Source organism: Vitis riparia, chromosome 16 (genome assembly GCF_004353265.1).
Source record: "Vitis riparia cultivar Riparia Gloire de Montpellier isolate 1030 chromosome 16, EGFV_Vit.rip_1.0, whole genome shotgun sequence".
NCBI classification, from domain to species: Eukaryota; Viridiplantae; Streptophyta; class Magnoliopsida; order Vitales; family Vitaceae; genus Vitis; species Vitis riparia.
Window position 1 is genome coordinate 242593 of NC_048446.1, and position 13215 is coordinate 255807.

Sequence of the window (13215 nt, forward strand, 5' to 3'; positions counted from 1 at the left end):
ATTCAAATTTATTACCATTTATATATATATATATAAGTTGCTGTTCTTAATATTATTTAGTAAATTTTGAATTAAAAAATTCAAAATTATTTAGCTGGTTCAATTTCTCATCTGATAAAAAAAAAAAAAAAAAAAAAAGTAACAATGGCATAAAAAGATGGAAAATCGGATAAAAGCTCATATTTAATAATTAATTTTTAATTAGAAAAATAATTATACTAATAGAAGTAATTATTATTGGACAATTTAAAAGGTTTTTATGTTATGAAAATTTTAAGTTGATGCAATACACTATTAAAAACTTCAAATTAAAATTAACGGTTGAATAAGTAAATATAATATAAAAATAATGAAATTATAAACTTAATAATCCTTAGTAAAGGGTGTGTTAAATTAAAATAAATAAGTGTAAGAGATAAATATAAAAAAATATTAGCATATGGGATGGTTTGAGTAAGAGCTCTATTTGATGATCTTTTTTTATCACTTCATCAAAGGTAAGGGAATATTTCATTGAAGATAGAACCAATGGGATCTTACTTAAATTTCACGTAGCAAAAAGGTTTAAGAATGCGGGCTTAAGCTATAAATATTGAGATAACTTGAAGTTAATAGCATCTTTGATCGTTTCCTAATCGAAAGGAATTTATGAGTTTAATAACCAAGAAATCGTATACTTTAGAAGACCAGGTTATCGCCTGTTGATGCGGGGAAGACCTAAAGACACTGTAGCTCCCTGAAATTCTCGCCCCCTCAACTAAGAACGATGATTCTTTCCATTCTCATGCAAAAGATGTCCGGACAGGTGGTTCGGACACACCCTCCGAAACTTTTGTTAGTTTGACGGTCCAACATCTTGGTATTCTTAAGCGTTTCTAAGGAATGTTTACCTCCCCTTTTGACTAGGTCATCGGGGGCCTTTTATAGTGTCCGGAGCCCTGTCACTTTGAAGATGGGGAGGCTCTTTGACTTTCGCAATCATGATGGTACTCAAAGGGTAGCAGAATAATCATTATCCTATATGTGGTTGACAGAGATTGTTGGGGGATGACTTGTCGTCCCACTTGTCTTTTCACTCTCCAGGAGGCACAGGGTAGGACGTAGCTGGTCGTTTGAAAAGACCTGAGAATGTCCTGTTGAGTATGCTTTTGGTGAAATGAGTAATGATTGCCCACAAAATATGGTCAGGGATCCAGACAAAGGGTAGGACGTGCCACGTGAGGCCAGGATGGTTTACTACATGTACGCTTAGGGATGGTCCCTACATCGCCCACAAGTGAGAGTGGCAAAGATCGAAGTGAAGGTTCATAAATTTATAAAAATAAACAAAAAAATAAAAGTCAATTTCATTGAGACACCTTGAGTTTTGACGTAAGTAAGTATGCTTACTGGCTATTGGTTTCAAATTTTGTTGCTTAGCATCATAACAAAAAATTATAAGATTTATCTTTTTTAGAGGATTTTAAGTAAAAATATTTGAAATAAAATATTTAAAAATTCTCCAAAAATGGAACCTTATTTTCTAAAATATAAAATTTATACTTGAAATACATATATATATATATATATATATATAGGGTATTAATGAATGAACTTCGAAACCAATAGTGGTTTAGTGAATTTACACTAACCTCGAGAGATGTAAATGAATCTAATCATGAATTGTTTTTCATATAATATTGTTAGATGGAATAATATACCGTGGAAAATAGGTATTAATTGCTTCCATTTCATTCTATTTTACTTTATGTTTTCTTTTTAAAAATTTCAATCTTTTTCCAATAATTATCCTTAAGCTTTTCTTTATAGTATATTTAATATATGTTTTTTCCACTTATGATCTTTTTTCTTGTTGGAGATGTTTGATTCTAGGAATACGAAAAAACAAAATAGAAAAGAAATAAAAGGAAAAAAAATTATGAATATCATTTTCTTCAAGTTTTTTTATTTTATTTTCTTGGTAATTTCCTAAACGGAACTCACTATTATAGAAAATTAATATTTAATTTCTCTATAATAATGGTGTTTGAATTCAATGTATATATAAAGATGTTAAGAAAAATGATTTTTGATTTCACCGTGAAAATATAAAATAAAATATAATTAAAATTTTATATATTTTAAAATTATTTAATATTCATGTAATAAAGAAAAATATTTTAAATGAGTTTGAAAAAATATATAAAAATAATTTATTGAGTTGAAACTTTTTTTTTTAATTCCTTCTATTTTTTTTTTTCACTTAAATTCTTTTAAAAGCAAACAATACTTTTAGCTTGGGATTATATTTCGTTTTAGAAAATTTAATAATATTGTATTCTAGTTTGAAATTAAGTTTAAAATAAATTACAAAACCTTTAAAAAAAAAAAAAAAAAAAAAAAAATTGATGGATGAAGTGCAATATAAAAAATAATGCATTTGTAAATTTGAATAAACAAACTATTTACAAGACTATTCAGTCTAAAGACTTCACTCATCAGTAATCAGCAACCCTCGTCTTTAACCACTTAGGTAATGGCATAAACTCACAAGTCACTAAAAGCATGACTTGGAAGTTGGGGGTGTGACGGAGACTACATGGCCTATTGCTACACAACACGCCTACAACTAATGATATGACTAGTGAGGTCAATTAGGAAGGATGGTACAATTGTCCCATTACCACAGTAAAAAGGAGGTTTGTCCCTTGATATTGGACAAGCGTGGCACAATTATTGCTCAATAATCATTAAAAAAAAGAAGACACTATAGATTCAAAAGCATATGTCACCAACCACCATCTCTAATATATCCCCCTCCCCCTAAAATGGGAGAAAAACATGAATATATAGATATAGAGATGGTGGTACAGGATTTAGAGGAATGCGTCTACAGTGCTGATATGATGAAGGTGGAAGACTTGTTTGAAGGAAGTGGGTGCTCCTCCTTCAGCAAGCTATTCAATTCCTTCACGAATATTTCCATGGCTGCTGCTGGTAGGCAAAATGGGACCACTATCCCATCTTCTCCTTTATGATTTCGGAACGGAATGTAGAAGCTCGCCACCCCAGGAATGGCCCCCACCCCACCCTTCGCCGCCCCACCATAAACCGCCTTCCCCCACCCAAAATCCACGTCCCCGAACCCCGCGCGTGTCAGGTCCGACACCAGGTAGCTCCTCACCACCGTGAAGTGTCGCCGCCCCGTGCTGACCATCAGATCCGCCACTGACTTCATGTACTCTTGGTCGACGGAGTTTTTGGCCCCCTTCACCAAGTCAAGCGCGTACTCCAATGGGTTCCGGCAGAGCGTTCCGGCGGAGCTCAGCGCCACCGGGAAGCCGAAGACGTTGCCGTAGTAGCCGGCGGGGAGAGGGGGTTGGAGCCTGGAGCGGGCGTTGACGATGCAGAGCACGCGCACCTCCTCCTCCGGGTCCGGGCGGAGGGCGATGGTGCGGCAGCGCCAGAGGCAGGCGGTGAGGAGCTCGAAGGTGGAGCAGGTGCGGAGGTGGGGAGGGAGGAGGCGGCGGAGGGCGGCGAACTCGGTGGGGCCGAAGAAGAAGGAGCGATGTTCCATGTCATCGAGGGGGATGATGGTGCCTTTGGTGTCGGCCACTTCGTCGTACTCGTGGTGCGTGCGCGTCACGCGCGGCGGGTCTCTAGCATTGAGAAGGTCCCTCCGCCACACGGGTGGAATGGACGGGGCGGAGGCGCCACGCGCCATCTCCCCCACTGCGCTCATGAATTGGACCAGGCCGGCCGCGTCGCTCATGGTATGGTTCAGCCTCAGCCCAAAGATGAACCCTCCGCACTGGAGCCGTGTCACCTGTCAAATCCATGATCCACCATGGCTTAATTTCACATTTCCATATTTGTTTTAAAAATAAAAAAACGGATATGGGTCCGATCAGGTTACATTTTAAATGGAAAGTAAAAAAATACCTTCAAATATATTTTGAAGATAATGGGTAATAAAAGAGACATCACTATGGTTGGACACAAACAAAAGTTGGTAGCAGTCAAATCCTAAAACTTTGTTTCATTTTTCTTTCTATTCAACCCAAAAACAAACATTCTTTTAGGACGAGTTCTTCCATATTTTACCCAAAACTTTTCAAAGATAGTTATGAAAGTATTTTGAAAATTGTTGCAACCATGTTTTATAGAATAAAAAAAAAAATCCGTTTAAAATAAAAAATATTTTTAATTTATTTTTCATAGTTTTATGTATAATATTTTATTTTTAATTATTTTTTATGCTTAAAAATAATCTTTATTTTTTTTTAGGTATTAAACGTGTTTTATGATTTTTTTTTAAATAATAATAAAATTGTCAAAACCAATTATCACAACATGCGAGCCACTTGGAGGAGAACTCAAGACTTGACAACACCTATGCTTCTTTCTCTATTATTTCCCTTTTTGTACGTGGATCATTTTGTCCACTCGTTTTTTTGGTCTTTTTCAAGCTTCCCTTTTTTCCACCAAAAATTACATACCCACTAATAACTTTTATATATATATTAAAATTATTTAATCTTTATATAATAAATAAATAAATAAATAAATAAAATCAATATAAAAATTATTTAAACTTATGTTTTATTTAATTTTTTTATATTTTATCATCTAATCATTATTTGTATTTTAACAAGATAATAAAAAAATATGTATTTTTTTTTAATAATGAGATATTATCTGAAATTTTTGTCAGTAGTAGAAAGTACGTAAAAAAAAAAAAAAAAGTACCTGAATGAGCAATAATGGAGAGTTGAGCACCCCGCCGGAGCCCGGAGCATCGTAAATGAGCTCCTCCAAGCCCGGGAATGGAGGCTGAAGAGCATCGCCGAACTGCTCAAGCGTAACGTCGACATCGGCTTCAATGAAGACGATACCTTCACCGGTACACTCAACCACCAGCTTCCGCCCTGCCTCTTCCCTGAGCCTCCCGGCAAAGGGGTAGTAGAAGACCAGCGCTCTAGCCACCGCGTCTTTGATCACCTTGGCAGGGTCCCTCCCATGCATGGAGGGGACCTTTTTGTAGAACTGTATGACAGGGATTTGGAAACGGAGACCCTCCTGGTCATCGATGTCCGACAGGGGTTTGAACTCGTGGGGCGTGGGCTTGGCCGGAGCCACCAGTTCTGGCTTGCTCCTTCGCACTGAGAAGACTAGAGAAGGTGGTGGTGCCATGGGTGTTGGGTAGTGAAAGATGCGGGGTCAAGTGTCAGGGGTAGTGGGCAATGGGGGTGGCTTGTAGGAGATTCTTGGGTGTGTCTATTTATAAAGAAAAAAGTGGCAGAAGGCCAGAAGGGAGAGAGAACATTTCTTTTTTTTTCTTTTTAATTATTGTAGTTAGGTGGTTGTGAAGTTCCAATCAAATTTCCTGGCAGCTAGGACTCCAATTGAGTCAATGTTGAACTTGACATGGAAGGATGATTCCCTTCATTTACATTCGTGGTAGAAATAGTGTAATCCCCGTATTGGAGTTTATTCCACACGACATTAGAATCAGACAAATTCAAATTTATACCTAATCAATTTTTCTTTTCTTTTTTATGATTCTATAAATTCAAAGAGAATGAAATTTTTCATAAACAATCAAAATAAAATTTACATTTTTTTTTCTTTACCCTCTTTGATTTCAAAATACAATTCTAATACCATAAAATTTAATCTAGATTATTAAATTATATGATAAGCCCTAAGCCCTTAAGCAATGGTGCAAATCAGGGATATGAACCCTTCGGAATATTATACTCAAACCTACACAAAAAAATGATACAAGCGTTAAGCTTAATAAGAGGGTTTTGATTTCTTGAAAGTCACCCCAAACACGTGACTCCCAAACAGTTGTGGGTCTTTCTTTATTGGTATTTGGGTCTAAGTCTTAATTAATTGGATGATATTTTCATCATTTCATACATCTAATATATATATGTGGGTAGATGGAATATGGTGATAAGGCAAAGATGAGGAAATAATGTATAAGTCAAGGCAGCTTTTTCCTGGCAGTAAGCAGCCAGGAAACATAACACAGAATGATAAAAAACAAGAGATGGGTCCATGGCATCAAGTGGAGAAAGAAAGGTTTTGCTTTTGAAAACTGAAATTGATAAGAAATAGCGTTTACACTTCCATGACCGCTACTTTTGTAAATTGGCTGCTTCTTCATAGCATTTTCCTCGATGGGAGAACCCACCTACCTACCTACCTACCATAATGTTTCCGTAGGATGGCAAGTATAGGATCCATGTTAATCATTTCCCAATATTTAAGTATCGATTGAGATGGACATGAATCAGATGAATTGTATTTATTTAGATCATGGTAATCACGAGTTATAATTTAATCTAATTTTATTTACTTAAATCATGATTGTTATGGGTTAAATATCGTCTCATTCAATTGAGACAGATATGAATTAGGTGAACTATATCAATCCAGCTCAGTACAACTTAGATGAATTGTATTTATTGATTTAATTAAGTTTCATTTACTTATATCATGATGGTCATAAAGTTAAATGTTATCTTATTCATGGTTTAAACTATGATATGAATTCTGACTTAAATAAATTATGCATAACTTTATTTGACTTAGTCGAATTAAACATGTTTGAATCATGGTTATAACGAGTTCAATGTTATCTACTATAGTAAAAGTTTGGTCCGTATGTATTTTAATATAAATTGGTTTTTTCAAATGAATTTCTACGTAATTTGATATGAATACTTTTATTTTACATATTTAAATCATGACTATCATAAGTTAGATATTATTTGTCCCTACCACAATTGATCCAGATTTTAATATAAATATAAAAATGATGAAAAATTGACACATCAATCATCAAATTTTAATATTGAGTATAAAAATAAATATAACGCTATTCCAAGATTTTTAAATCGTGTCATAAACTAATTGAACATATGTACTTCCATAACTATTTAAATACCATCAAATATTATACAAGTATTTCTTATTTTCTAGTTTGGGTATTTAATTGTAATAATTTATTGAAAAAAATATTACTATTTTAAAAAATCTAGCCTTTCAACCACATCTTTTTAACTTTCCTAGTCAGCAACCAATACCAAAAATTAGCACCATGTCTTAAATTGGGTCTTGATGAATGCAAGAGACACGTGGATTGAAATTTGTGTTAGAATTGAGACGAGGGCCCACACCCAAGCCTTTCGCTTTCACTTGTGGGATTGAAGATAATATATGTTATTTGGTCCCTGCCATGACCATGGAATTCTTGTTAAGGGTTGGTAGGTCAAAGCTACTGCTTTCCCACTTGCTGAGTGGGAATGCTTTTTCCAATTGGAAATACTTTGGCGTCAAACGTTGCTTTAATATCCCAATGGTTATTTCTTTTTATAAGGATTTCTTTAAAGGCATTTGATAAAGTCTCATGGGAAAAAGTTTTCGTATAGACACGTTGCTGAGAGCTTCTTAACCTAAATTAGTGTAATCGATCATTAATCTCAATATGATAATTTGTTTGGACTCATAAAAAGGTATGATTATAATTTTCTACATCGGATAAGGGAGAAAGTAGTTTTTAACACCGATTTCATACTATTTTTACAATTTTAAATTATATAACTATTTTTGTATATTTCAATCGAATTTTTTCATACCTAAACTCATTTTTTATACCTTTAATTAATATTTTTAATTATACATTGATTAATCTATATTATTAATTCAATAAAGTCTTTATTAAGATAATATTTTTCTTTTTTTAAGCAACTTAGTTGTTATAAATTTGGGACTCTCTAAAATAAAAAAAGCAATGAAAACCTTATACAATGTATTTGATGATGTTTATATGTGAAGCGCTTTTAGTTGAAGTATTTTTTTTATTAGTATTTATGAAAGAATCCTCTACCAATTTTTTTTTTTCAAAAAATACTAAAAATACAATATCTTTCTTTTTTTTTTTTCAAAAACGTTTTTTAAATTAGAATTGTTTCTAAAAGTGCTATCAAAATGATTTTTGTTTTTTTTAAAAATAAAAATTTAATCTTCTCTCACTCAACAGGTGATGGTAAGAAAAAACACTTTTTATATTTTATTTGGGTTTTTAATATATTCCAAATATAATATTTTAGTAATGTATATCATTTACATCGACTTTTGTTTTAGATATTCTGTTCAATTATGAAACATAAAAGTTTTTTTTTTCTATTGAATAAGACGTTCCAAAATGATTTTTTTTTTATTCATTTCAAATCAAAATTAAAATAAATTCAAACTTGCTTATACTTTGGGCAGAAAATAAAAAATCTAAGTTAACTTATGTTTGTTCCCCAAAAAAACAATAAGGAAAAAAAATGAAAAGAAAAATTATTTTCTTATGTTTGGTTTTATTACGAAAAATGTAAAAGAAAGTTAAATAAAATTAAAATTATTAAGAAATTTATATATTTTTAAATGAGTTAATATATATATATATATAGAAAGAACATAATTAGAAAATAATATATTGATTTTAAATCTATTTTTTATTTTTCTTTAAGTTTTTTTCCTTTTACATTTAGCTCTATTTTCTTTACCTCATATTTTCCTTAAAATAAAAAATTAGTCTAAACTCAATAATTTTTTTATACCTATTACTCTATATTTGTTTCTCTTATTTTCTTTTCCATATATGTATTAGTGCAAACATATTAAAAAAGGAATATAAATATATATATAAAATAAAAAACAAACACACAAAAGGAACACGTAGCTTAGCTAATCATGTGTACCTCAACGATGTATATAATAAAGAGTATTATAGAAGATAAAAATAGATATAACTACTGTCCCTTACTATCTCCACCCTAAATCATGAGCATTTTTGCTCATTATGTATTTTTCATTATTCCTCACATTTATACCTTAATGAGCCCTCTTATTCTACCAAGTGTCTCTTGCTCTTTCTCATAAATTTTTCCTTCATGACATGAAATATTTATAGAGATATTCTCACTAAGGACGACAAAGATGTTGGTTTTTTTGAATATCCATCCCACCTCTAATGGGAACGAGTTTGAAATTTAAAGAAATGAGTTAAGAGCGAGTTTGGAGTTTTTTCTTTAACCTAGAACTAGTTCATGGTGGGTTTAAGTATTTCCTTGTCCCACGCCATCCTGATTATATTTAAAATTAATTTAATTTAAATTATATTTTTCTATTTTTATATATAATAATAATAATAAATACTTTTCAATAAAATAAGTTACATGAAATTATAATGTTTTAATTATTTATAAAATATATTTATTTTAATGTAATTAAAAATAATTTTCTTAAAAAATTAAAAATCTTTCTAAAAAAAAGTTAAATGGAGCGGGTGAGATAGGTATGAGTCACATACTCAATCTGTCTTGTTTAATTTTTTTAATGGAACAAAAATGAAAATTATTTTGAATAAATAGGATGGGATGAACACGACCTGTCCCGAACCCACTGTCATTCTTAATTAAAATGAGAGGTAGTGATAAAAAGTTTGTTATGTGTTTCACCAACTTTATTCCCACTGTCATTCTTAATTAAAATGAATGAGAGAGAGAGAGAGAGAGAGAGAGAGAGAGAGAGAGGATAAAAAGTTTTGTTATGTGTTTCACCAACTTTATTTTTCTTTTTATCTTGATAAAAATAAAAAAAACATATAAATTAAATAAGAGACTTTGAATTCCATTTATATATATATGAGAACTATTAGAGTATAATATTTTGTTAAGAGAAAAATATTTTTATTTTTTATAATGTTTATGCCATAACAATAATAATTTTTTTTAAATAGTATATTAAGAGTATGTTTGGTTCTTAAAGTACCAAAAAAGGGCAAAAAAAAAAGTGAATTAAAATTATTTTCTTATATTTGATTTATCACAAAATATAAAATAAAATAAAAGATAATTAAAATTAGTAAAAATTATGTATTTTAAAATTATTTAATCTCAATATAAATAAAATGAGTTTAAAAATAAAAATAAAAATAATTTATTAACATTAAATCTATTTTTTGCACATTTTCCTTCAAATTCTCTAGAACCAAACATAGGGTGTGACTATAAACTATGGACAATAAACTATAATATTCTAGTTGAAAAAAAAAATGTTTTTCGTTTTATTTTTTTATTAAAATATTTTTTTTAAGGAATTAATTTTTCTCATTTTCCACGTTAGGGTAGGTTTCAAGCTTTTCTATTCATTAGTATGCCATTTCTTTACGTTGTGTATGACGTGGAATTAGATGAGGAGTGGCAAAAGATTGATAGTATTGAATAAAATAATTTTTTAGTCAAAGTTACCAACTCGTGATTATCAGTTTGATTATCTTGTATTTATTTAATTCATCTAGATTAGTATTATCATTTGCTTTAATTAATATATTAAGGAATTTACCTTATGATTCAGTGTATTTTAAAAAATACTTGCTGTCATTTGTACATCCGTGAGCATGAGATCATGAGATTGTGTATTGATAGTTGGGGAGTTCAATGAAAATATGAAAATTAAAACATGTTATTTGAAAACACCTTATATAATTTTGTTAACCAAACTTTTATAAACTTTATGCGGAAATAATTATTTTTTAAAAATAATTTTGGATACATAAAACAAAATAAATGGAAGTACTAAAATAATGATCATATTATTACCTTGATCCATAATACCAGTAACACTTTTGAACTGAGATTGAGTCACTTTGTGAATTGAATTATCAAAGTCTTCAACTCACTACTCTCGTATAGTGAATAAGTCACTTGTGTGGTGTATGTTGTTGAAAATAAAAAAAAAAAAAAATAAAAAAAATAAAAAAAAAAAAAAACATGAAAATGAGAGTGTGGCTTGAGACTTCGACTTATAAAAAATTATACATCTCTTAATATTTCCATCAAAGACTATATGAGAGTTATACTCATTATTTACACTCATTATGTACAAATTAATGGGTAATGGTAGGTTTTTAACTTGAATGCATTTCTATAATTGTATAGGTTATACTTTTCCATTTTCCTCCATTACTCATAAACATAATGTACCAAATAAATTTCATAATCATGGGGTTACAAAAGTTGTAACACCACATTCATATAAATTAAATTTTCTAACTCCCCATTTTTAATTTGAGTCTTCCATACATAAGACTCTTGAATGTCCAATCAATTAATTCACCTATCACCTACCTATTAATTGATACCCTTCAATAATATTTACACAAATTTGAAAAACTCATAAATGAGATCCATGAGTGTTCCTATAATCGTTGGAGACAAGCTCCTCTGCAATTGATCAAATGCGTGGGCAACCAGGAAACTAGTTATTAGCATTTATAGGTGGGGGTTAATTGGCCAACCGCTTACTCAATTGGTAGCCACTACCAAAGCAACTCGAGGAATTGGTTGATTGGTGGGTTGAGTATCCAAGTCGAGGCCACCAATCTTGGGCAAGCTTATGCTTTCTTACATAAAAAAAAACTAAGACTCAACTAGTTGTAACACATTTTGTACAATTTTAAAAACATTTTTATCTTTAAAGAAATTCTTATAAATGATAGGTTTTCGCCGTTTTGATGATGGCATTAGAGTCTTCCATACATAAGACTCTTGAATGTCCAATCAATTGATTCACTTACCTATTAATTGATACCCTTCGATAATATTTACACAAATTTGAAAAACTCATAAATAAGATCCATGAGTGTTCCTATAATCGTTGGAGACAAGCTCCTTTGCAATTGATCAAATGCGTGGGCAACCACGAAACTAGTCATTAGCATTTATAGGTGGGGGTTAATTGGCCGACCGCTTACTCAATTGGTAGCCACTACCAAAGCAACTTGGGGAATTGGTTGATTAGTGGGTTGAGTATCCAAGTTGAGGCCACCAATCTTGGGCAAGCTTATGCTTTCTTACATAAAAAAAAAACTAAGACTCAACTAGTTGTAACACCTTTTGTACAATTTTAAAAACATTTTTATCTTTAAAGAAATTCTTATAAATGATAGGTTTTCGCCGTTTTGATGATGACATCACTTCATTCAATTTTCTAATTTTAAGGATCACTTGCTTTAATAGATTGGATTGAAAGTTCGGGTGTTTGTTTTTTTAGTTTTTTACAAATTTTAAGTTGTTTATTTATTTTTTTTACTTTTTTCATGACTTATTATAAATTTTTAGTTGAATAAAAAAAATCTAAAATGTTATATTTTTTTCTGAATGGAAAAATAATATATTGATTTTTCTTTACTTTTTAATATTTAAATAAAATATTGTAAAAATTAAATGACATAATACATAATATTATTAAAAAAACTATTTAGTTTTAAGTTCTATTTAAAATTAAGTAAAAAAAAACAAACATCACGTAAGATTGGTGAAAGAATGTTTAAAAAGAGAAATTTCTCAACTCAATGCTCCCGACGTTAACTTCACATTTAAGCCTTAAATTTTAATTCAATTTTTATCCTCCTAAAATATATTCAAAACACGATTGTGAATGATAATCCCTTATTATTATTATTATTATTATTATTTGCTTGCCCTATGTTTCTTTTGTAATTGGCTAGTGGTTCACTAAAGTGGCTGACCATGTGTAGTGATAGAATCAACCAAAAAAAAAAAAAAAGAACTGACATATGCTTTATGACAATGGAAGAGATGGAGAATCAGGTAAATTTCAACTCAAATTATGAACAATTACAAGAAGCTTTTGAACATTCCATGATGTAAGAATGGCAATGCACCGAGGCAACTATTAGGAAATTCCCTTACTAGCCCCACTTTCACCCTTTTAATTTTTTTTCAAAAATTTTCAATTTTTTATTTTAAATTTTTAAATAAATAAATATAATTTATTAATGTTTTCAAAGTCGAACTGATTATTGAATTTGAAAAATTAACAGTTCACGGTTTACTGATTGGACCAACAGTTGAACTGATAACGTCATAAATATATATTTTATATATCATTAAAATAAAAAATAATTATAAAAAATAAAAATTCATTTTAAATATGAGGGACACAATGTTTTCATAACTTTATTTAGGATCATAATGATTTCAAAGGTTGATGGCCTCAAAGGGGTGAATCAGATCGAAATAGTGACAAATCGATTTGGTCCATTTTTTAAAATACTGTAATTTATATGTTTATAATTTATTTTTATGAAAATATTTTATATATTAAAAAAAGTAGAAAAAAAATCAACTAAAATAATTTTTTATTTAA

The 13215-nt window shown here is 30.4% G+C and overlaps 1 protein-coding gene across 1 annotated transcript; it reads right to left on the minus strand.

Annotated features, from left to right (window-relative positions):
* Window positions 1-2402: 2402 nt before the first annotated feature.
* LOC117934171 (benzyl alcohol O-benzoyltransferase) lies at window positions 2403-5245 on the minus strand. The gene is made up of 2 exons (XM_034855805.1): window positions 4729-5245; window positions 2403-3805 (listed from the first exon to the last, which is right to left on the minus strand). The coding sequence occupies exons 1-2, from the start codon at window positions 5170-5172 to the stop codon at window positions 2870-2872; spliced, it is 1380 nt and encodes a 459-aa protein (XP_034711696.1). The 5' UTR covers window positions 5173-5245; the 3' UTR covers window positions 2403-2869.
* Between the last annotated feature and the right edge of the window lie 7970 nt (window positions 5246-13215).

Coding starts and splice junctions, on each gene's coding strand:
- LOC117934171 (XM_034855805.1), bottom strand. CDS start 5,172: ATGGCACCACCACCTTCTCTAGTCTTCTCAGTGCGAAGGAGCAAGCCA. Junction 3,806..4,728: donor CTCCATTATTGCTCATTCAG/GTACTTTTTTTT, acceptor TGGATTTGACAG/GTGACACGGCTCCAGTGCGG.